Below are 26,211 nucleotides of genomic sequence, written 5' to 3' on the forward strand. Positions count from 1 at the left end.
ATGTCTCAACCAAATTATTATCCAATTATCCACATTGAAATTATGTAGTGTACCCAGTGGGCAGCTTTCACAGTCACAATGAACCTATCAGCATCGCATATGGCCGCCATGAGGCATTGGCGAGACAACAACAGCACACGACACAATACACTGAGACTCATGAGGTAAACCAGAGTATTTTCAATGTGCTGTTTTCCCCAATGTTTGCTAGGATTCATACTTGAAGCCCTGGGTTACATTCAAGAGGACAAATTGTTCTCAGCAGTCATCTTCTAACATGATGTTTTATCAACTTATTATGGCTTCTCTGGACATAACTCCCCATATCCCTTCCAGAATGAACCTTATTATGGCTTCTCTGGACATAACTCCCCATATCCCTTCCAGAATGAACCTTATTATGGCTTCTCTGGACATAACTCCCCATATCCCTTCCAGAATGAACCTTATTATGGCTTCTCTGGACATAACTCCCCATATCCCTTCCAGAATGAACCTTATGTTATGGCTAGTCTCTCGTGACAGACGAGCTGGCCAGGCCAGCGCACACACAATATTTGGTTCTGGGTGCCGAGATTATATGATAATTAACTTTTATTTATATGAGCAACTTGTACACTCAACTGAAATCAGTTTGCAAGGGTTAGGCTAAAGGTTCTGAAACTGTAACAATTGACATTGACATGCTGACAGACACACACATCCATAAATGACCCATTTACACACAGTAAACATCCATAACATAGCATTCAAGTCTTACATCAATCAACTGTCATGACGCAAACATGTTTTGTACTCTGGCAGGACACTCGGTCAGGGCTCTGGATTCCAGACGGACTTCAAATTCACTGTTGATTTACCCCACGGGAAATTCCTTCTCAGATCAATCCCAAAGGCTCAGATAAGGACAAATGTATGCTTTGGAGGAAAAAATAGTATCTCGTAACAGATGATGAGAACCAATGTGTGCTTTGGAGGAAAAATAGTATCTCGTAACAGATGATGAGAACCAATGTGTGCTTTGGAGGAAAAATAGTATCTCGTAACAGATGTTAATATCCTAAATAGAGTAGCTGGCCACTAAGTCTCTTAGTTCTTCTTTTAAACATATTTGTTGTGTGCTTTGTGTTATTTAGATAGGACAGTGAAGAGGAGACAGGAAAGATAGCAGTAGTTCAGAAGGGCAGTGGTTCAGATTCAAACTCATGCCAGCACTTCTCAAATCTCTCCTCTGGGACCCCCAGAGGTTTCACAATTTAGTTGTAGCCCTGAAGTAACTCACGTGATTCACCTAGTCAAGGGCATGTTGATAAGTTGAAAAGTTTAATCAGGTGTGCTAGCTCCAGAATAGATCAAATACATGGAAAGTCTGGGGGTCCCTGAGGAGAAGTTTGAGAATGTAGCGTTATGACTATAACTACTGTTCCCTGAAGGAGGGAAACAAGGTACAACATACAATGGGGAGTCTCACTCTCTCGACATTGGTTGACATATATACAATTGCACCTGACAAGGCCAATGAAATCCGCACCTCGCTGGAAGACCCGCCTAGTGACTTTCCCCTGTCTCAGCTGTAAGCACCCTGTGGGCTACACTGGGAAAAGTGACATCCAAGTGAAAAAACCTTACAAAGTGTGTGGTGATGCCCAACTCGCCGCAGCACAAATATCTCCTATAGTCAACCCTTTAAACAATGGCCAAAATGCTGCCAGCCCCCTGGTGGAGTGGGTGCGTACTCCACTAGGTAACCCTTGTCCCTTGCTGTTTTATGGCAGGAGATAGCCTCCACAATCCAGTGGGAGAGACACTGCTCAAAGAGTGCCCTGCAGCTGAGCTGGATTAGCAAAACAGACAATAAACTGGTCACACAACCGGATATCTCAGGTTGTTCAATGTATGTGCGTAGAGCTTGCACCAGACACAGGGCATGTAACCTCTGTTGCTCTTCAGAAGCAAATGGAGGAGGCAAAAAGGGAAACACCTCAAAAGCTAAGGACTTGTAGGGCATGGCCATTACTTTTGAGGCAAAGGCCGCATTTGGACACAAAGTCACCTTAGAGTCGACCGGGGCGAACTGAGTACAGGAAGGGTGTACACCTTTCAGGAACTGCAACACCAGTGGGTGAGCCCCTGGTGAGGCTCAGTCAATTCCCACATGCTGAGATAGCGGCCATATATACTTTTAAAGTGGAGAATGCTTTTAAAGTGGAGAATGCTTTTAAAGTGGAGAATGCTTTTAAAGTGGAGAATGCTTTTAAAGTGGAGAATGCTTTTAAAGTGGAGAATGCTTTTAAAGTGGAGAATGCTTTTAAAGTGGAGAATGCTTTTAAAGCTCCTGTAGAAACATAAGTATTTCCCAGAGCACTGAAAATGAACCAGCCCTTTATCTTGGCACCAGAGCTCAAACACTTGCCACTTATACTCATACAGCCCTCTCATGGAGGGAGCACTTGCTGACTGAATGGTAGCAATAACATTCAGAGGTAAACCTATAGCCATCAGATCAGCCCTCTCAGGGGCCAGTTCCATAGTAACCAAATCTCCGGCCTCGCGTGCCAAACCTGCCCGTGCGTCTGGAATAACAGATCCCTGCGCTGCCAGGAGTTGCCATGGGTCCCTGCCTAAAAGGCGAACAATAACAATCTCCATGAACCAAGGCTGCCTGAGCCACAGGGAGCCACAAGTATCAATGATAAACCTTCCCGACGCACCCTCTCCAATGTGGGCTGAATCAGAACCACTGGCGGAAACGTGTAAAGGAGGATCTAAGGCCACTGGTGTGCCAGAGCGCCCGTTCCCAACAGGTCACTCGGATCCCTCATCGTTTTCTCGTGATGCTTAAAGATCTACGTCGGACCTGCCGAACATTTCCCATAGTATGTTGACTGACTGAAAGAAAATGTAACGTTATGACTATAACTACTGTTCCCTGAAGAAGGGAAATGAGGTACAACACCTGTTTGGCCCAGCACCGCCTGTTCCTGGGCTCGGTGAAGAGTGGTATTAAATTGAAGGAATGAATCTGATCCTCACGTTTATCACCTGTGGAAGGCGGGACTTCCAGTGAGGTGTGGATTTCATTGGCCCTGTCAGGCGTGATTGTACATCCTTCAACCGAAGAAGCGAAAGTGCAACTCCTCTGTAATATGTTGTACCGAAGTTGACTGACTGAAAGGGAACCACTAGCCTAGGCTATATATGTGTGCTGGGGTTCGCAGAACTAAGTGTTGCACCATCCAGGCCACTACATATCATAGTCCTCATCCAAGTCCATATGGCTAAGGCTGTGGTTGGGGATCACACAGACAGATTTGCTCTTCTTCTTGCGGTTCTTCTTCTGCTGTGCTGGGTCATAATCCCCGACCAGAGAGAGGTAAGAGGCCATGCTGTTTCTGACACCGTAGCTCACCATGTCATTCCTGTTCTCCTGGCCCTGCGCAGCCCCTGCGCTGATCAGATCGTTCCTGTTGATTGGTTCATATATATAGAGAGAGGGGTGATTAGAACATATTTGAGCCAATCACGCAGAGTCCCATCTTCCCAGTTTTCCCACAAGCCATGTTTTCCATTGGCCAAAAAGCAGGACTACAATTTGATTGCAGAGATATGAGAGCTGCAACGAATGATACTAAACTATGGGTCGGTACCTGTCTATTTTCTTCCAGTCAAAGTTGTTGTGTCGCATCACTACAGGGGGTGGCTGAGAGGTGATGTCTATGGGGCTGATAGTCCCAGACAGACACGGGCCAGTGAGAACACAACACAGACCATCTGCAGAGTCTAGGGGATCAGAGATGGACTGGGTTAGACACAGACACATGCACATACACTGTATGTTATCAAAAACAAACACATACTGTATTCTCACAAGCACTCATGACATGAAGCGGTCAATTATGTACAACAGCAAACCAATCAGTTTTTTAGTTTTGCCTAACCCTACCACCACTCCCCTAATTGGAGTAAACTAATGGACAACAACACTTGGGCTTCTACTTCCAGCTTATACATACTATATACATTTTACGGACACAGTATATTGTACATTAGTTATCTTTTGCTTGTTTTTAGTCCCACCGTTCAGCTACCCTCAACCCCTCCCATCTATCTGTGAAGACCATTTCTATTTGCCATATATTTTCAACTGTGCTTTGAGGTTTCACAAAAGTTCTGAACCTATTTAGATTTTATGGACATAAACTCAGCAAAAAAATAAACGTCCTCTCCCTGTCAACTGCGATTATTTTCAGCAGGTGTAAATATTTGTATGAACATAACAAGATTCAACAACTGAGACATAAACTGAATAAGTTTCACAGACATGTGACTAACAGAAATTGAATAATGTGTCCCTGAACAAAGGGTGGGTCAAAATCAAAAGCAACAGTCAGTATCTGGTGCGGCCACCAGCTGCATTAAGTACTGTAGTGCATCTCCTCCTCATGGATTACACCAGATTTGCCAGTTCTTGCTGTGAGATGTTACCCCACTCTTCCACCAAGGCACCTGCAAGTTCCCGGACATTTCTGGGGGGAATGGCCCTAGCTCTCACCCTCCGATCCAACAGGTCCCAGACGTGCTCAAGGGGATTGAGATCCGGGCTCTTAGCTGGCCATGGCAGAAGACTGACATTCCTGTCTTGCAGTTAATCACACACAGAATGAGCAGTATGGCTGGTGGCATTGTCACGCTGGAGGGTCATGTCAGGATGAGCCTGCAGGAAGGGTACCACATGATGGAGGAGGATGTCTTCCCTGTAACGCACAGCATTGAGATTGCCTGCAATGACACAAGCTCAGTCCGATGATGCTGTGACACACCACCCCAGACCATTATGGACCCTCCACCTCCAAATCGATCCCGCTCCAGAGTACAGGTCTCGGTGTAATGGTCATTCCTTCGACGATAAACGTGAATCCGACCGTCACCCCTGGTGAGACAAAACCGCGACTCGTCAGTGAAGAGCACTTTTTGCCAGTCCTGTCTGGTCTAGCGACGGTGGGTTTGTGCCCATAGGCGACATTGTTGCCGGTGATGTCTGGTGAGGACCTGCCTTACAACAGGTTTACAAGCCCTCAGTCCGGCCTCGCTCAGCCTATTGCGAACAGTCTGAGCACTGATGGAGGGATTGTGTGTTCCTGGTATAACTCAAGCAGTTGTTGTTGCCATCCTGTACCTGTCCCGCAGATGTGATGTTCGGATGCACCAATCCTGAGCAGGTGTTGTTACACGTGGGTGCCACTGCGAGGATGATCAGCTGTCCATCCTGTCTCCCTGTAGCGCTGTCTTAGGCGTCTCACAGTACGGACATTGCAATTTATTGCCCTGGCCACATCTGCAGTCCTCATGCCTCCTTGCAACATGCCTAACACACGTTCATGCAGATGAGCAGGGACCCTGGGCATCTTTCTTTTGGTGTTTTTCAGAGTCAGTAGAAAGGCCTCTTTAGTGTCCTAAGTTTTCATACCTGTGACCTTTATTGCCTACCGTCTGTAAGCTGTTAGTGTCTTAACGACCGTTCCACAGGTGCATATTCATTAATTGTTTATGTTTCATTGAACAAGCATGTGAAACAGTGTTTAAACCCTTTCCAATGAAGATCTGTAAAGTTATTTTACGAATTTTATTTGAAAGACAGGGTCCTGATAAAGGGATGTTTCTTTTTAGTAGTATACATTCGTTTTTTTGTTATTTTTAGTCCCAACCTTCAGCTCCCCTCCACCCCTCCCATCTATTTCCGATCTGATCAGTTTGTAAAGTGGCACAGCAACACAAATACAACAATCCATGGCTTCCCCAGAGTAAAAGACAAGGAGCAACTTGGAGACGCAAATGATAGTAATGAATAGCTAAAGGAGATCCTGGAAAAGATAGCTAAAATGCTCTCAATGCACACCAAAACAACAAGAAAGTGCAACAAAATCTACAAAAGTAGATTTGTTTGAAAAGGGCTGGAGAGAATGGGTGTATGGATGCATAGGGTTGTCGTGACTCTCGCTCCTGGGTGAGGTTCAAAGATAGCCAGCCCCCCCTCCCCAGCAGAAAGGAAGGGGGGAACTTTTTTATTTTTCTCTCTTGCCTTTGCAGTATTGAGAATGGAATGTCTGAGTGTTACAACAGGGAGACACTTGGCCAAAACTTTAACATCAAAAGACTGGACATTGAAACAATATTTCAAACAGTATTTCACTAACATAAAGAATGTGGGAAATGGTTGGTGGGGATCCAAACAATAATCATGTCATATCCGTTGTTGTTTTGTGACGTCATTAGGGATGGTATAACAAGATAACTGTAACTCTGCAAGTGTACATGTCCTAGTTATCGGATTTACATCTAAATGTTGTAAAACTTATATGATTAAATATGAAACAATTTGTGAGAAGATTAAATGTGATTTTAGCCTTCTAAATGAGATAATTGTTTTTCACATAAACTTTTGCCAAGTCAGTAACAACGCCCATGTGAGCACAGACATTGTGGCAATGTGATGGAACTGCCCTCTAAGATGAGTGCTTAAAAGGACTCGCTGAAGAATTAACATATCAGACCAGAGAACGCGGGGACAATCCACGCGTTGAAATGGTTGCAATTTAAATGCAGACCAGCGTGACTGACTGCGTGAGCTGAACATTACAAAATGGTTAAAAACTCTCAACGAGTGAAGACGAAAAACCTACACATTCAGTCTGAACCTGTATATGTAAAATAGTCTAGGAAACTCGACCGAAGCCGAGAAAAGAAGAACATTTCCCTATCACCACCGTGGGATATACCTTTGACGTATCTACTCTAACGAACAGGAGGAAGAACAGACCCCTCTCAACACCGTGCGTTATGTCTGATGTATCCACTCTAGCGAACGCTCCGAGACAAAGAAAACTACAAAGGACATTGTGACCTCTAGTGGACAACCAGAGACTTACACAACCAGTCTTACATCCCTCAACTTCCCATAGAACATTGAGTTCAGAGAGAGATGACAGACAAAGACATCTAAGCGTAAATATGTGTTGTTTTTCTAAATCCGAATGGGCAGTTGTTAGGGTGCTAAATATCCATATTTATGGTGAGCATATTATTCAACTGTATGTACGATAGTTGAATTCCTTTGTCTCTCCATTTCCCTCTCTTTCTGAACCCTCCATCTTGTGTAACATATCGATTTAGTCCACTAGGGACTTTTCATTGCATTATGTTAGTAATCAACGTATACTGTGTGTATGTGTTTATGTATATCAGTGTGATTATTTAGTTCGTAAATTAAATAATTAAGCCCATTTGTGTATTGCTGATTCATACGTTAGGTTAGGTTTTGTGTAGATAGCCAAGAATTTTGTGACGTTCAGAATGAGACTGATGAGGTAATGACTAACAATTGACTGTGATTGAAGTAAGAGATATTTATATCTTTAGAGTTTAAATCGGGAGATAGTAACTCGTTAACTTCTTATGGCTGGGGGGCAGTATTGAGTAGCTTGGATGAATAAGGTGCCCAGAGTAAACTGCCTGCTACTCAGGCCCAGAAGCTAAGATATGCATATTATTAGTATTTTGGATAGAAAACACTCTGAAGTTTCTAAAACTCTTTGAATGATGTCTGTGAGTATAACAGAACTCATATGGCAGGCAAAAACCAGAGAAGAAATCCAACCAGGAAGTGGGAAATCTGAGGTTTGTAGGTTTTCAAGTCTTTGCCTATCCAAGATACAGTGTAAATTTGGTCCGATTGCACTTCATAAGGCTTCCATTGGATGTCAACAGTCTTTAGAACCTTGTTTCAGGCTTCTACTGTGAAGGGGGAGCGAATAAGAGCTGTTTGACTAAGGGGTCTGGCAGAATGCCATGAGCTAAGTCACGCGTGCGGCCGTGAGAGCGAGCCGCGTTCCCTTTCATTTCTAAAGACAAAGGAATTGTTCGGTTGGAATATTATTGAAGATTTATGATAAAAACATCCTAAAGACTGATTCTATACATCGTTTGACATGTTTCTACGAACTGTAATGGAACTGTTTTGACTTTTCATCTGGACTAAGTGCCTGCGCCTAGTAAATTTTGATTTGTGAACTAAACGCGCGACCAAAAAGGAGGTATTTGGACATAAATGATGGACTTTATCGAACAAAACAAACATTTATTGTGGAACTGGGATTCCTGGGAGTGCATTTCGATGAAGATCATCAAAGGTAAGTGAATATTTATAATGCTATTTCTGACTTCTGTTGACTCCACAACATGGCGGGTATCTGTATGGCTTGTTTTGGTGGCTGAGCGCTGTACTCAGATTATTCCATGGTGTGCTTTCGCTGTAAAGTTCTTTTGAAATCTGACACAGTGGTTGCATTAAGGAGAAGTATATCTTTAATTCCATGCATAACACTTGTATTTTCATCAACATTTATGTATTTTTGTAAATTGATGTGGCTCTGCAAAATCACTGGATGTTTTGGAAGCAAAACATTACTGAACATAAATTGCCAATGTAAACTGAGATTTTTGGATATAAATATGAACTTTATCGAACAAAACATACATGTATTGTGTAACATGAAGTCCTATGAGTGCCATCTGATGAAGATCATCAAAGGTTAGTGATTCATTTTATCTCTATTTCTGCTTTTTGTGACTCCTCTCTTTGGCTGGAAAAATGGCTGTGTTTTTCTGTGACTAGGCACTGACCTAACATAATCGCATGGTATGCTTTCGTCGTAAAGCCTTTTTGAAATCGGACACTGTGGTGGGATTTACAACAAGTGTATCTTTAAAATGGTGTATAATACTGTACTTGTATGTTTGAGGAATTTTAATTATGATATTTCTGTTGTTTGAATTTGGCACCCTGCACTTTCACTGGCTGTTGTTAAATCGATCCCGTTAACGGGATTTCAGCTGTAAGAAGTTAGAGAACTTTTCCCGTGGTGCCCCAAGATTGATAATGAGTTAATTATTACATGACTAATTTAATCACGTAATAATTTAAAGTAGTTAATTAATTTTATAAAATAACTGTCTTCACATTAATGGTAGTCACGTCTTTACAGGGTATATGTTTGGTATTTTATTAGGATCCCCCATTAGTTGTTGCAAAAGCAGCAGCTACTCTTCCTGGGGTCCACACAAAACATGAAATAGGACATAATACAAAACATTAATAGACAAAAACAGCTCAAACTATCTAGGTTGAATGTGAATGAAGGAGAATAGATGTATGGATGGGTATAAATGTGTCTGAGAAAAGATGAGAAGTTGGGACAAACGTTGTTTGGGTGGACAAGGATGGGAGGGTTGGACAAGCTTGGCAAGGATGGGAAGGTTGGACAAACCTGGCTTGGGTGGGCCAGGATGGGAGGGTTGGTCAAGCTTGGCTTGGGTGAGCCAGGATGGGAGGGTTGGACAAGCTTGGCTTGGCTGGGGGGTGTAAAGGGGGGAGAAAAAAATGTGAGGGTCTGTGGGAAAGGGACAAGCTTGGCTTGGGAAGGAAGGGAAGGAAGGATTTATACTGCAATGTAATTGTATTTCTTTTTGTGACTTGCAAACCTGCTGTAAAATGAATAAGAGTTCTGGCCAAATTAGGAGAGGATGACAAGTCATTATTATTCCTTATTTGCCATTGTAGTTAAGATCCAACGGTGGTTATTGGCGAGAGTGGAGATGGGCTCTATCCGAGGGGTCGGGACGAGAAGTTGGGAGGGCAGTAGACACTTCCCTGGAGTATGTGTGGTGCCTCGACTCATTTCACTTTGGTCTCTCGGTGGACCCACTCTCCCCAAGTAGAGCCCCACCAGCCCCACTCTCAGTGGAGCCCAACTCTCGGTGCACCCACATTGGGGGGGGGGGGGGCTATATGGAATTGTTTTAAGAAGGTCATACCAAGAATCATTTAGCTATTAGATTTAGAATTTTAAGACCCCTTGACAAATAGAATTTGGCATTACTGCTATTAGTCCCCCCCAAAAAACCTTAAGGAAGTTTGTTCTGAAGTGTCTGTCCTGTATCTGAGAGATGAAAGAAAGATTAGGAAACATACATGTACATATATGTACAGTACCAGTCAAAAGTTTGGACACACCTACTCATTCAAGGGTTTTTCTTTATTTTTACTATTTTCTACATAGTAGAATAATAGTGAAGACATCAAAACTATGAAATAACACATATGGAATCATGTAGTAACCAAAAAAGTGTTAAACAAATAAAAATTGTCACATCTTCTCTTGCTCCTCCCCTCCGGCGTACCTTCATAATTTCCTCCCCTTTATATGTCACTGTCTTATGTTCACTCACCAGTTGGTATTGTTCTTGTTTAACGGCGTGTTGCCTCATAGAATTATCTCGTTCCTGTTTTTGTTGTTTTATTCAACTTTTCACCTGCTTCCCGACTCAGCTCTGTTATTACAGAATACCAACTCAAACTATGGAAGCAGCAGGAAAATCGGATATCTATTAGACGGTCGGCGAGCAAGGGTACCTTCTACGTCAACACAATGACCAGCTGGCTCAACTGGGGATGGCCATGGAAGAGATTCTCCGCAGTTTGCAGCATCTCGAGGGACGTTGCAGACCAGCAGCGGAGGATACTCTAGAGCCAGTCTACCCAGCGAGCCAGCGAAACGGCTCATTCAGCAACCCGCTCAGGTCAGCGAAGCTCGTCTTTCCCTCCCAGAGAAATACGACGGTACACCATCCAAATGCCGTGGCTTCCTCCTTCAGTGCTCCCTCTATTTGTCACACCAGTTGGGAGCCCCCACCACCAGGAGGTCTAAGGTTGCCATGATTATTTCTCTGCTGACCAGGCGGGCATTGGAATGGGCTACGACCTGTGCGAGAAGGTCCAGACGGAACTGGCCTGTCGGGACAACAACCTTATCCTGGACGCGCTCATTGCGATGGCCATCCGCCTGGATAACCTTCAATGGGAGCGTTTGCATTCTCATCGCTTCTCTCCCTCCTTCTGCGAGTACTTGGGATCAGAGCCTGAACCCATGGAGGTAGGGGTCACACGCTATTCCACGGCAGAACGAGACAGATGGATACAGCTGGGGCTATGTCTGTGCTGTGGGCAAGGAGGGCACAAGCTCCAGCGGTGTCCGGTACATCAGAATCCGAGATCCACTAGAGCAGAGGGACGGTCACGTGATGTTTCATCCCCTGGATCAGGAGTGAGTATTCCAGATGCAACTCTTCCTGCTAGACTCTGTTTGGTTTCTATCCCTCTGGCTGACTGTCCCTCATGTACTGTGTCTACAGCTTTATTGGATTCCGGCGCCGCGTGGAACTTTATGGATCAGACCTTTGCCTCCTCCCTCAACATTACCATCTACCCGCTCTTCTCTCCTTTTCCAGTTCAAGATCTTGACTGTCGGCCATTATGATCTGGGACCATCACACACATTACTCAACCACTCACCCTCACCGTGGAGTCACCAGGAGAACATCCCCTTTTTCATCACCAATGCACCAGTTCACAAAATCATCCTCGGCCTCCCTTGGCTTCAACGCCATGACCCTACCATCTCATGGTCGAGGATGAGAATCAGACTGGTCACCTGAATGCCGGAAGACCTGCTTCCCTGTCCCATGTGGTTCATCGTCGGTTGAGAGTCCTGTGTTTGCCCTTCAGCCCAACATCTCGGAGGAATACCAGGACCTAAGGGAGGTATTCTCCGCGCTACTTGTCTCCCTCCTCATCGCCCTGGGACTGTGCCATCGACCTGTTTTCCGGTGCTACACCTCCGCGCAGACGCATCTACCCTCTGTCTGTGGCTGAGACCCAGGCCTTGGAGGATTACATTCAAGAGGCGCTCCAACAGGGTTTCATCCTCACATCCACGTCTCCTGCATCGGCTGGTTCCTTTTTCGTGGCCAAGAAGGATGGCGGATTACGCCCATGTATCGATTACCGAGGTCTCAATGACATCCCCAAGAAGTATCGGTACCCTCTCCCGTTGGTGCCGTCAGCCATCGAGCAGCTCCGCGGGGCCCAGTTCTTCACCAAACTGGACTTGCGGAGTGCCTACAATATCATCCGCATCCTGGAGGGGGAGGAGTGTAAGACGCCGTTCAGCATGATGTCTGGTCACTACGAGTACTTGGTTATGCCCTTTGGCTTAGCCAATGCTCCGTCATTGTTCCAGGCATTCGTCAACGAGGTGTTCAGGGACATGCTCGGACGTCAGGTGATTGTCTACATCAATGACATCCTGATCTTCTCACAAACCTTGAAGATCACATCACCCACGTTATAACAGTCCTGGAACGCCTCTTGGTCAATCAACAGTTTGTCAAGGCGGAGAAGTGCCAATTCCATCAGAAGGCTGTATCCTTCTTGGGTTACCAAATCAGCCCGCAGGGAGTGAGGATGGAGGACAAGAAGGTAGATGCGGTAAGGTCATGGCCAGTCCCAACCACCGTCAAGGGTTACAACGGTTTTTGGGGTTTGCCAAATTCTTCCCCCGTTTCATCAGGAACTTCAGTGCCATCGCCGCCCCTCTCACCTCCCTCATCAACGTTGGGCCTCGTAGGTTGCTGTGTTCTCCAGCAGCCGAAGAGGCCTTTCGTCTCCTCAAGGGGCGTTTCACCTCCGCTCCCTTGCTAAAACACCCAGATCCCATGCTACCTTTTGTGGTTGAGGTAGACTCATCTGAGGTGGGCGTGGGGGCAGTTTTGTCACAAAGACAGGGTAACCCATTGAAATTGTATCCTTGTGCTTTTTCCTCCAAGAAACTGTCCTCAGCAGAGGAATTGCGACATCGGCAATCGAGAGCTCCTGGCAGTGAAGTTGGCATTAAAGGAGTGGAGACATTAACTGGAGGGCGCCAAGGAACCATTTGTCATCCTCACCGACCATCAGAACCTAGCGTACATACGGACAGCGAGGAGACCAGTGGTTTGGGATGTCGATGTGGACATCCGCCAGGCTCTGGAGAGGGAGCCTGCACCCCGGAATTGTCCTCCCGAGTGCATCTACATTCCCACGGGGATAAGGGATCGGCTGCTGACCTGGGCACACACAGCTGTCGTCACTTGACTTCCAGGTATTTCTCGCACCCATCCACTACATCGCTGAGAAGTACTTGTGGCCCACCTTGGTGCAGGATGTCACTCGGTATGTCAACTCCTGTTCCGTATGTGCTCAAACCAAGTCCCCCCGGAATGCTCCAGCAAGGAAGCTCCTCCGACCGTCATTTCTGGGTATCGGCCTCACTCCAACGGGTAGGTGGAGATAATGAACCAGTAGCTGGGGAGGTTCCTGAGGAGTCACTGTCAGGACCGGCAGGGTGAGTGGGCACGATTCCTTCCCTGGGCAGAGTACGCCCAGAACTATCTACTTCACTCCTCCACTGAGTTGATCCACTTCCAGTGTGTTTTAGGTTTCCAGCTGGCCCTGGACACCGGGCAAGATCGCAGCTCCTGCGGTAGATGAGTGGTTCCGGTAGATGAGTGTTGAGGAGGTGTGGAGCGACGCGCACGTGAGACTCCAGCGCGCCGTCCATCGTCAGACGGAACAGTCAGACCGCCACTTCAGTGAGACCCCTGTGTTCCATTCTGAGGACCGCATCTGGCTCTGTACCAGGAACCTCCCACTCCGCAAGCCCTGCAAGAAAGTCCCCGGTTTGTGGGGCCATTCAAGGTTCTCCGGAGGGTCAACGAGGTGACGTACAGGTTACAACTACCCAGTCACTATCATATCTCACCCTCTTTTCATGTCTCCCTTCTCAGGCCAGTGGTTCCTGGTCCCCTAGCTGATACTGTCCCCCATGACACACCTCCATCCCCCCCTGGACATCGAGGGGGGTCCGGCGTACGCTGTCAGCTCCCTACTGGACTCCCGACGTCATAGGGGTCGGCTCCAGTATCTGGTGGACTGGGAGGGGTATGGCCCAGAGGAGCGGTGTTGGGTTCCATTGGAGGACACTCTGGACCCCAGCATCCGTGATTTCCACCTTTGCCACCCGGACCGACCCACTCCTCGGGATCGTTCCTCTGGTCGGCGTCGTCCTGCGGCTGGAGCAATGAATCAGAGGGGGGGGGGGGGGGGGGGGGTAGTACTGTCACATCTGCTCCTCCCCGGCGTACAACGTCACTGGAATACTAACCACCGGTCCTGGGATTCATCATTACGCACACCTGTTAATCATTATAATTCACACCTGGACTTCATTACCTTCATCATTTCCTCCCCTTTATGTAACTCTCTTATGTTTACTCACCAGTTGGTATTGTGCTTGTTTATTATCTCGTTTTTGTTGTTTTATTCAACTTTTCACTTGCACCTGCTTCCCGACTCACAGCTCCATTATTACAAAAATATATTTGAGATTCTTCCCCCTTTGCCCTGATGACAGATTTGCACATTCTTGGCACCGTCTCCAATATTGAAAACTCAAATACATGTAACTGAAAAGTTTGTCTTTTGGACATCCAATCAATGTTGAGGGAATCTTATTTGACTCAGAAAAGGAAACTTATATGATAGGTAATGTATACAAAACCATGGAGAAAGCCTATCTAACTGACAATCTCTTAGAAGAAAATATAAACTATTGCAATCAAGACTTAAAAATAACTGATAGACACAAGATGGAGGGAGTGTTGGACCATAACTAACGAAATTACAGGTAACAAATGTATGCTTAATCCAGTATAAACTAATGTATAGAATTTATTATACAAAATTAAAACAATTCTACAGCACAATGGCAGAGTCATGTCTTAAGTGTAAAACAATGCAATCAATGCTTTCTTGGAATGCTATGAAGTCTGGAAGTTGTGGGAGGAGTTAGAAAGTTGGCTGTCAGAAGTATTCCAATGTAAACTTACTTTTAAACCATCTATCTGCATATTTCAAGACATGACATATGAGGGTGTGGTGAGAGAACCAATGGGGTGGACCATACTTTAATCGTCAATGATTTAGAAAAAAATCTCTACTCAAAAACTGGAAATCAAATGATCCTTCATCACTACGGCAGTGGATGAATCAAATGTATTGTTATTTATTATTATTATTATTTAAATATTGAATATTGAGTGTGGGCTACAGAAGAAAATAGAACAATGCAATTTGAGGCCATATGGCATAGAGTGCAACAAGCACTGGAATGTTCCAGTGGATGAAGGATGAGGGGGAGTGGGATTGTGAGAAATGTGTGTGTGTTTGTTTGTTGGCTTTTGTATGGTTATTGTTTGAGAAAATAAATAAAAGTAAAACAGTGTGACAGTCAATATGAAAGACCTAGTCTCAGCACAAATATGTTAAAATGGTCATCAACAACAGCATTACTTCCTGTTTTGTTCTTAGTGTGTGTACTCTCAGAGCTAGGCCAACGCACAGTGGAAAGATGGCAAGCATCTGATAAGAACAAAGCTATTTAAAAATTATTGAGGTTATTTTCAGTGTGTGTGTGTGTCTGTCTTGGACTCACCAGAGTAGTGGTTTACCATCTCTTCTAAGCACTGGAAAGTCAGACGAGGAGAGATATAGTACCAGCTGTTCTCCAGGCGAAAGATTTTATAGTGCTGGATGGATCTGTGCTTCACAGACATGGAGTAGACACCTGCAAATATAATATAACATAAAAGGCATTAGGTATAGGCCTAGATAGATCTTAATAGATACCAATCTCCTATCATCCTACTGACATTCAGTTTAATAACCCCCTTGAGTTGATGTCTGCACCCGTAAAATTATATTAGCATAAAACATAAAAAAACCTGTCTGTTCAATCCTCCACCAATGGCGGCCTTCTACATCTGAAGTGGAAGGTGGCTGAGCTACAGTGATGTTTGTTAGAACATGAGACATCCAGAAAATCGGTCTTCTCACTAAAACGTTTGTAGTGTCCGAATGGTTTGCCTACAAACTAATAATAATTGGCACTCTATGATGGGAATAAAGATGAGACTCTCACGATGGTGTACTCTGTTTTGCTCTATGACCCTCACAAGACTTACTTGTCTGAAGGTAGCTATGTACCAGTTTACAAAATGAATGTAAGAACAGTGCCTTCATAAATTATTCACACCACTTGACATTTTGTTGTGTTACAGTGTGAATTTAAAATGTGTTACATTTATATTTGTGTCACTGGCCTACACACAATACCCCATAATGTCAAAATTGAATTATGTTTTTAGAAATTTGTACAATGAATTACAAATTAAAAGATGAAATGTCTTGAGTCAATAAGTATTTGTTATGGCAAGCCTAAATTAGTTCAGTATTAAACATTTGCTAACCAAGTCACATAATAAGTTGCATGGACTGGAATAGTGAATAGTGTTTAACATGATTTTTGAAAGACCACCTCATCACTGTACCCCACACATACAATTATCTGTAAGGTCCCTCAGTTGAGCAGTGCATTGTATACACAGAGGCAAGGAGGTTTACCAAATCCCCACAAAGGGCACCTATTGGTAGATGGGTAAAAAAAACATTGAATGACATTGAATATCCCTTTTGAGCATGGTGAAGTTATTAATTACACTTTGGATGGTGTATCAATACGCCCAGTCACTACAAAGATATAGGCGTCCTTCCTAACTCAGTTGCCGGAGAGGAAGGAAACCGCTCAGGGATTTCACAATGAGGCCAAAGGTGACTTTAAAACAGTTACAGAGTTTAATGGCTGTGATAGGAGAAAGCAAACTGAGGATGGATAAACAACATTGTAGTTACTCCACAATACTAACCTAAATGACAGTGACAATGACAATCTATGTAATCCATTTGGAATTCAGGCTGTAACACAACATAATGTGGAATAAGTCATGGGGTCTGAATACTTCCAGAATGCACTGTATATGGAAGTAGTTCAGCGCCCCAAAAACGTTTTGTGCGACCCGACCGAATTCGCATAGTGAGTTATAGAGCTGTCATTCTTATTGATCTGTTCTACATGCGCTATTTCTATGCTTCCCTTATAAAGTTTTGTTTTTGAGTTTTTTTACTTTCGGTTTTGTACACCAGATTCAAACAGCTGACAATGCTATATTTTTGATTATTGAAAATATATTTCACAGTGATTTGCATGGTTCAATGATTTTTTACATAGACTGAAATTAAGTGAACTATTATAATTTTAGCAACCAGGAAATGATTTATGCATGTTGCACCTTTAAATATGGGTAATAAAATTAAAAAATATAATTATATATATCTATACACACAACCGTTCAAAAGTTTGTGGTCACTTAGAAATGTTCTTGTTTTTGAAAGAAAAGCAAATTGATCAGAAATACAGTGTAGACATTGTTAATGTTGTAAATGACTATTGTAGCTGGAAATGGCAGATTTTTAATGGTATATCTACATAGGCGTACAGAGGCCCATTATCAGCAACAGCTTTCTTTAAACTACCAACAATAACACTGGTTACATTGCTGGAACTCTTTAATATTGTAAATGACTATTGTAGCTGGAAAGGGCTGATTTGTAATGGAATATCTACATAGGCGTAGAGAGGCCCATTATCAGCAACAATCACTCCTGTGTTCCAATGGCACTTTGTGTTAGCTAATCCAAGTTTATAATTTTAAAAGGCTAATTGATCATTAGAAAATCCTTTTGCAATTATGTTTGCACAGCTGAAAACTGTTGTACTAATTAAAGAAGCAATAAAACTGGCCTTCTTTAGACTAGTTGAGTATCTGGAGCATCAGCATTTGGGGGTTCGATTACAGGCTCAAAATGGCCAGAAACAAAGCACTTTCTTCTGAAACTTGTCAGTCTATTCTTGTTTTGAGAAATGAAGGCTATTCCATGCGAGAAATTGCCAAGAAACCGAAGATCTCGCACAACGCTGTGTACTACTCCCTTCACAGAACAGCGCAAACTGGCAAACTCTAACCAGAATAGAAAGAAGAGTGGGAGGCCCCACTGACAACTGAGCAAGATGACAAGTACATTAGAGTGTCTAGTTTGAGAAACAGATGCCTCACAAGTCCTAAAATGGTATGTTGGCCTACTAGGCAGAGTTCCTCTGTCCAGGGTCTGTCTTCTTTTGCCCAACTTAATATTTTATTTTTATTGGCCAGTCTGAGATATGCTTTTTCTTTGCAACTCTGCCCAGAAGGAGTGATGGTTGCTGATAATGGGCCTTTGTACGCCTATGTAGATATTCCATAAAGAAATCAGCCATTTCCAGCTACAATAGTCATTTACAACATTAACAAGGTCTACACTGTATTTCTGATCAATTTGATGTTATTTTAATGGACCAAAAAATTGCTTGTCTTTCAAAAACAAGGACATTTCTAAGTGACCCCAAACTTTTGAACAGTAGCGTATATATAAATATATACAGTTGAAGTCGGAAATTTACATACACTTAGGTTGGAGTCATTAAAACTCGTTTTTCAACGACTCAACAAATTTCTTGTTAAGAAACGACAGTTTTGGCAAGTCGGTTAGGATATCTACTTTGTGCATGACACAAGCAATGTTTCCAACGATTGTTTACAGACAGATTTTTTCACATATAATTCCAGTGTGTCAGAAGTTTACATATACTACGTACGTTGACTGTGCCTTTACGCAGCTTGGAAAATTCCAGAAAATTATGTCATGGCTTTAGAAGCTTCTGATTGGCTAATTGACATCATTAGAGTCAATTGGAGGTGTACCTGTGGATGTATTTCAAGACCTACCTTCAAACTCAGTGCCTCTTTGCTTGACATCATGGGAAAATCAAAAGAAATCAGCCAAGACCTCAGAAAAAAATTGTAGACCTCCACAAGTCTGGTTCATCCTTGGGAGCAATTTCAAAATGCCTGAAGGTACCACGTTCATCTGTACAAACAATAGTACGCAAGTTTAAACACCATGGGACCACGCAGCCGTCATACCGCTCAGCCGTCATACTGTGAACCGCACTGTTGGTTAGAGCCTGTAAGTAAGCATTTCACTGTTGTATTTGTCGCACGTGACAAACTTTGATTTGATTTGAAGGAGACACATCTCCTGGAGATGAACGTACTTTGGTGCGAAAAGTGCAAATCAATCCCAGAACAACATCAAAGGACCTTGTGAAGATGCTGGAGGAAACAGGTACAAAAGTATATATATCCACAGTAAAACGAGTCCGATATCAACATAATCTGAAAGGCCGCTCAGCAAGGAAAAAGCCACTGCTCCAAAACCGCCATAAAAAAGCCAGACTATGGTTTGCAACTGCACATGAGGACAAAGATTGTACTTTTTGGAGAAATATCCTCTGGTCTAATGAAACAAATATAGAACTGTTTGGCCATAACGACCATCGTTGTGTTTGGAGGAAAAAGGGGGAGGCTTGCAAGCCGAATAACACCATCCCAACCGTGAAGCACGGCGGTGGCAGCATCATGTTCTGGGGGTGCTTAGCTGCAGGAGGGACTGGTGCACTTCACAAAATAGATGGCAAAGTTGTGGCAAAATGGCTTAAGGACAACAAAGGTCAAGGTATTGCAGTGGCCATCACAAAGCCCTGACTTCAATCCTATAGAGAATTTGTGGACAGAACTGAAAAAGCGTGTGCAAGCAAGGAGGCCTACAAACCTGACTCAGTAACACCAGTTCTGTCAGGAGCAATGGGCCACAATTCACCCAACTTATTGTGGGAAGCTTGTGGAAGGCTACCCAAAATGTTTGACAGAAGTTAAACAACTTAAAGGCAATGCTACCAAATACTAATTGAGTGTATGTAATCTTCTGAGCCACTGGGAATGTGATGAAAGAAATAAAAGCTGAAATAAATAATTCTCTCTACTATTATTCTGACATTTCACATTCTTAAAATAAAGTGGTGATCCTAACTAACCGAAGACAGGGAATTTTTACTATGATTAAATATCAGGAATTGTGAAAAACTGAGTTTAAACGTATTTGGCTAATGTGTATGTAAACTTACGACTTCAACTGTATATATATATATATATATATATATATATATATATATATATATATATACAGTATATATATTTCAGATATAGGACAGAGATTTTAAAACAATCTTCCTTTTGAAAAAACATTTTTCTATCTGTTTTCCCGTGTATGAATCTGTTATTTAATGCGTTTCTATGGGCTAATAGCAGTAAGACCAAATTCAATGTTTCATCCAATAATTTGTATATATACACTGTATATTTGTTTTATACTTAAAGAGGCATCAAAAAAATCCCCACCCGGCTTAGACTCTTAAGGAATAACTTGGTAGGGCATTAAATGTTCATGCACTCACCTCTCTGCTGGGTGCTCTCTCTGATCATGAAGGAACCCATTCTGTTTTCAGGGAGACTAAGTAGTTCCTCTGCCTTCTGCCTCACTACTCCCTCAAACAGCCATCTTAAAACACACACACACACACACACACACACACACACACACACACACACACACACACACACACACACACACACACACACACACACACACACACACACACACACACACACACACACACACACACACACACACACACACACACACACACACACACACACACACACACAAGGGAACGGTATACATTATATCACTGTACAAAATCAAGTCAACACAGCCTTTAATTATGACAACACAGAACATAGTTTTAACATTGCTTACCCATGGTAGACTTTGGCAGTATGGTTGTTGGGGATGTAGTTCTCACTTCCTGATTGGACAGACCGGACTCTCCACCAGTTGCCTTCCCTGAAGAACACAGATTAAAGGAGAACCTCAATAGGTAACAGAAACTAAATCTGAAATTGTAGTTCCCCCTATTTGTATAAGTGTTAAGTGTTATGCATCAGATTTCCCCCAATGTGTTCATTCTTTGTTGTGTGCAAAATGTTATTGATTGTGTAGTGTTGTTTTGTATTATTGCATGCTTTGTAGTTATACTTGTATGCAGAGCCTTCCATTTTGTTTTGGAAAGGACTGTGTCTGTCCTCTTTTGTTGTCACGGTATCTATATCTGTAACTCTGCATCTATCCATTTCTGCCCTAGGAAGCTTTTAGTACAGAGTAGGGTTGCAAAACTACCGGTAATTTACCAAAGTTACTGTAATCTATGGTAATTTATACTCAAATAACTTTACAAAAAATATATGCATACTGTATTCCTTTTTTATATATGTGTCCATGAGTTTCTAGTGGATAGATAGACCATATGGTTGAAATATCATAATTAATGATGAAAGCATCTAATCAACAATGACGTTTTTTAAATAAACTCTGCAGCTTTTTTCACAATTGCCCTCAGTTTGGTGCCAAAACTTTTACAAGAAAGACATATTGACATCAACAAATAAATAAAGGATATTTCATGCTGAAACCTTCATATTAAACACCAATGATATTCACTAAGTTGTAGGGTTTATATTTCGGGTAATGTTTTCCAGGTTTGTCATTCTATTTTGTGTTTCAAAATCATCTTATTTGATCATTTTATACATGTTACATGTGATAAGAGCACACAGAGGGCCAGAGAGAATTACAGACACCTGGGATCATCTAAATGACCCAAAAAGGCTACTAGAGGTCATGTGATGAAATTCTCCAAAGACCTTGAACGTTTCGGCAATTCTGGTATAACTTTGAAAGTTATAATATATATACATATATATATATATATTATTCCCTCTAATATACCCTCCCTTTGCAACCCTAGTGCAGAGACTGTGGGTTTATAATTGTTCTAACAGACAGACAAAGTACTGACTCTACTTACTGAGACAAGACCCTCAGCTTCTCTCCCATCCTAAAGATCGGCTCACTGATGTCTGGAGAAGGATAGTCATGGAGAACGACAAGCGTCTCGTCTTCTCCTGCTGAGGAATTGCCAATATTACACAATTAGATAGACGTTAACACAGAGACACAATTTGCCAGAAATATAGGAAATAATTGTCTCATTGTAACTTCTAATTCAAATGAATTATATGAAACACTTGGACAAATGGGTAAACAGTATGTCATCTAAAAAGTCCTGAGTCATCTTTCAAAGCTGTGTGAACATATTATATATTGTAAAGCCTGAACACATTACAATATCAAAAACTGCAGTATCACAAAGAAACGGCAAATAACTGCTCAATATCTCAAAAAATATTGAAGCCTTACCCTTTAATACACTGTCATGGTAGTTTGAATTTGTTTTGTCCCCAGCTCCCCGTCCCCACATCACATTCCCCATAGCGGCACTCTAATGGGTCTGAGGACAGACGGACATACGGTATAGCTGGTCATCAAGCTAGTCATCAACACAAACTTCCGATAGCAGACAGAGAGTAATCTGGCTGGCCAGTGAAGGCCCCATCCAGCACCTGTGTCCCTGTGTCCCTGTCATGCATGTGTGCATGTTGTAACTTCCCTATTAACAGCCAGAGTGCTATCTCGACCAGGACACGTAGTCGACTGCAAAACCTGAGGTGTGGCTCTGAGCTCTTTCCATCCTACCCCCTTTCTAAATAATAAAAATACTGTATAACTCATGTTGCAAAATGTGTTAACTAATTGGAAGGTCCATTTGTGTGTACAGCAGTTGGTTATATTGTGTAGCCTATATGTTTTTTACCTCACCCATAACGCATAGTGAAAACTCCTGATTTTCCAAATGTTTTGTCGAATCCTGATTAAATTCAGCATTTTCAGGTTTCTATCTAGTATTCACTATATTCACATTATAGAGTAGTACACTGGAGTAGATGCTATATTAAAACTGTAGTGTCCAATTGTCACTCTGATGAACTAATAAGAGAACACAGGAAAGAGTGACACAGTGGAAACAATCAGAAGATAATATCTTGGTTAATTTGCATGATATGTCAGCAAATATTTATCATGCTGTGTGTCAATGCTATTTATAGTCAGAGTAAAAATGTTTATTTGACCAAATGTGACCAGCAAATCAAATCAAATCAAACGTTATATGTCACACACTTAACCAACAGCGCAGTTCAGGAAAGAGATAAGAAAATATTTACTAAATAAACTAAAGTAAAAAATAATAAAAAGTAACACAATAGAATAACAATAACGAGGATATATACAGGGGATACCTGTACCGAGTCAATGTGCAGGGTTACAGGTTAGTCGAAGTAATTTGTGCATGTAGGTTGGGGTGAAGTGACTATGCATAGATAATATACAGCTTAGCGACAGTGTAAAAAACAAATGGAGGGTGGGGGGGGTGGTCAATGTAAATAGTCAGGTGGCCATTTTATTAATTGTTCAGCATTCTTATGGCTTGGGGGTAGAAGCTGTTAAGGAGCCTTTTGGTCCTAGACTTGGCACTCCGGTACCGCATTCTGTGCGGTCGCAGAGAAAACAGTCTATGACTTGGGTGACTGGGGTCTTTGACAATTTTTTGGGCTTTCCTCTGACACCGCCTGTTATATAGGTCCTGGATTGCAGGAAGCTTGGCCCCAGTGATGTACTGGGCCGTACACACTACCCTCTGTAGCTCTTTACGGTCAGATGCCGAGCAGTTGCCTACCACTGTTGTGTCGTCAGCAAACTTAATGATGGTGATGGAGTCGTGTTTGGCCACGCAGTTGTGGGTGAACAGGGAGTACAGGAGGGGACTGAGCACACACCCCTGAGGGGCCCCTGTGTTGAGGATCAGCGTGGCAGATGTGTTGTTGCCTACCCTTACCACCTGGGGGCGGCCCATCAGAAAGCCTAGGATCCAGTTGCAGAGGGAGGTGTTTCTTCCCAGGGTCCTTAGCTTAGTGATGAGCTTTGTGAGCACTATGGTGTTAAACACTGAGCTGTAGTCAATGAACAGCATTCTCACATAGGTTTTCCTTTTGTCCAGGTGGGAAAGGGCAATGTGGAGTGTGATTGAGATTGCGTCATCTGTGAATCTATTGGGGCGGTATGCGAATTGGAGTGGGTCTAGGGTATCCGGGTGGATGCTCTTGATGTCATGACCAGCCTTTCAAAGCACTTCATGGGTACTGATGTGAGTGCCACAGGGTGGTAATCGTTTGGGCAGGTTACCTTTGCTTCCTTGGACACAGGGACTATGGTAGTCTGCTTGAAACATGTAGATATTACAGACTCGGTCAGGGAGAGGTTGAAAATGTCAGTGAAGACACTTACCAATTGGTCAGCGCATGCTTTGAGTACACGTCCTGGTAGTTTGTCTGGGCCCGTGGCTTTGTGAATGTTGACCTGTTTAAAGGTCTTGCTCACATCGGCTACCGAGAGCGTTATCACACAGTCGTCCAGAACAGCTGGTGCTCTCATGCATGCTTCAGTGTTGCTTGCCTCGAATCGAGCATGAAAGGCATTTAGCTCGTCTGGTAGGCTTGCATCACTGGGCAGCTCGCATCTGAGTTTCCCTTTGTAGTCCGTAACAGTTTTCAAGCCCTGCCACATCCGACGAGTGTCAGAGCCGGTGTAGTAGGATTCAATCTTAATCCTGTATTGGCACTTTGCTTGTTTGATGGTTCGTCTGATGGCATAGCGGGGTTTCTTATAAGCGTCCGGATTAGTGTCCCGCTCCTTGAAAGTGGGTGCTGAGGTGTATTTATGTCTGTAATAAAGCCCTTTTTATGTCTGTAATAAAACTCATTCTGATTGACTGAGCCTATGCCCTCCCAGGCCCACCCATGTCTGCTCTCCTGCCCAGTCGTGAAATCCATAGATTAGGGCCTAAAGAATTTATTTCAATTGACTGATTTCATTCTAAGAACTGTAACTCAGTAAAATCTTTGAAATTGTTGCATTTTGCATTTATATATAGGCTTAGTACACTTTTACCAGACACATACTGCAATAAATGTATGACAGCCTCGAAAACTCACCTAGCTGCTGAGTCGTGTGGAGTCGTCAGACTTGGAGGGCCAGTAGCAGGGGATTCTAGTTGAGCATGGTCTTTGGCTCTGTGTGTTGAAGATCAGCCAGAGGAAGCATGCCAGCTACACTGTTACACTATTACTAATGACCGTCAGAGTTTCACAGTTCACACCCTCAACTGATGCATGCATAGTGAGGCGAGAGCACTTCCTCTGGCCAAACATATGCACACACACACGCGCGCGCGCGCAACCGCGCACCCACGCGCACACACGCACGCACGCACGCACGCACGCACGCACGCACGCACGCACGCACACACACACACACACACACACACACACACACACACACACACACACACACACACACACACACTTCCTATGAAGAAATGAGGAAGGAGAAGAGACCCAAAACAAGAGACCAATGAGAATGCTAAAAGTACATACCGGTTTTAGCTTTTAGAAATTACAGAAAGAGCAAGGTTATTTCCATACAAATATGTATGCTGTACGCATCACATACATAGATTACATTTGAACTACATAGATAGTAATTTCCTTACTATAATCGGTCAGTTACAGTTTTTTTATGTGGTGTTTTTTTCAAAACAATTGTATCACAGCCAGTCATTTTGTTTGTAGTCATTTTTTACCACATTGTTCCAAAATATATGTTTACTGTACAATATAATGAATACATTGGTTTAATCACCAAAACACAACACAATTATATCTTCTCAATTTAGTTATTTTAACTACCAGTTAATCCAATAGCAGAAAATGTAAGATACAGTACATGTTTCAACATTGCCCTTTGAATGTAATATGGTATGGTACTGTAAATACACTGTTTTCACATTAGGCAATACACTTGCACTACCCATAAAAATTTACTTTTGACTGAGTGGGCTCTCACAACTCCAACACCATCATTAAGTTTGCTGACGACACGGCGGTGGTAGGGCTGATCACCGACCACGATGAAACAGCTTATAGGGAGGAGGTCAGAGACCTGTCAGTGTGGTGCCAAAACCACAACCTCTTCCTCAACGTCAGTAAGTCAATGGAGCTGATCGTGGACTACAGGAAACAGAGGGCCGAGCACGCCCCATTCACATTGATGGGGTTGTGGTGGAGTGGGTTGAGATCTTCACGTTCCTCGGTATCGACATCACTAAGGACCTATCATGGTCCATTCACACCAACACAGGTGTGAAGAGGACACGACAACACCTCTTCCCCCTCAGGAGGCTGAAAAGATTTGGCATGGGCCCTCAGATCCTCTAAAAGTTCTATGGCTGCACCATCAAGAGTATCTTGACTGGCTGCATAACCGATTGGTATGGCAACTGCTTGGCAGCCGACCGCAAGGCGCTACAAAGGGTAGTGTGTACGGCCCAGTACATCACTGTGGCCGAGCTCCCTGCCATCCAGGACCTCTATACC

General features: G+C 43.2%; 1 protein-coding gene across 2 annotated transcripts; it reads right to left on the reverse strand.

The window, feature by feature from the left end:
• Positions 1 to 268: 268 nt before the first annotated feature.
• sla1a (Src like adaptor 1a) lies at positions 269 to 24,943 on the reverse strand. 2 transcript variants are annotated; one of them, XM_071375210.1, is made up of 8 exons: positions 24,772 to 24,943; positions 22,082 to 22,172; positions 21,690 to 21,789; positions 20,582 to 20,668; positions 20,220 to 20,323; positions 15,426 to 15,557; positions 3,648 to 3,780; positions 269 to 3,464 (listed from the first exon to the last, which is right to left on the reverse strand). In XM_071375210.1, exons 2-8 carry the CDS (start codon positions 22,152 to 22,154, stop codon positions 3,245 to 3,247), a joined length of 849 nt encoding a protein of 282 aa, XP_071231311.1. In that variant the 5' UTR covers positions 22,155 to 22,172; positions 24,772 to 24,943; the 3' UTR covers positions 269 to 3,244. The 2 variants fall into 2 exon arrangements, with proteins under 2 accessions (XP_071231311.1, XP_071231312.1); XM_071375211.1 differs by having other exon boundaries at positions 577 to 3,464; positions 21,690 to 21,786.
• Between the last annotated feature and the right edge of the window lie 1,268 nt (positions 24,944 to 26,211).

This window comes from Salvelinus alpinus, chromosome 29 (assembly GCF_045679555.1).
Source record: "Salvelinus alpinus chromosome 29, SLU_Salpinus.1, whole genome shotgun sequence".
Classification (NCBI taxonomy): Eukaryota; Metazoa; Chordata; class Actinopteri; order Salmoniformes; family Salmonidae; genus Salvelinus; species Salvelinus alpinus.

Coding starts and splice junctions, on each gene's coding strand:
- sla1a (XM_071375210.1), bottom strand. CDS start 22,154: ATGGGGAATGTGATGTGGGGACGGGGAGCTGGGGACAAAACAAATTCA. Junction 20,669..21,689: donor AAGCTGAGGGTCTTGTCTCA/GTAAGTAGAGTC, acceptor TGTGTTCTTCAG/GGAAGGCAACTGGTGGAGAG. Junction 20,324..20,581: donor ACTGCCAAAGTCTACCATGG/GTAAGCAATGTT, acceptor GTGTGTTTTAAG/ATGGCTGTTTGAGGGAGTAG.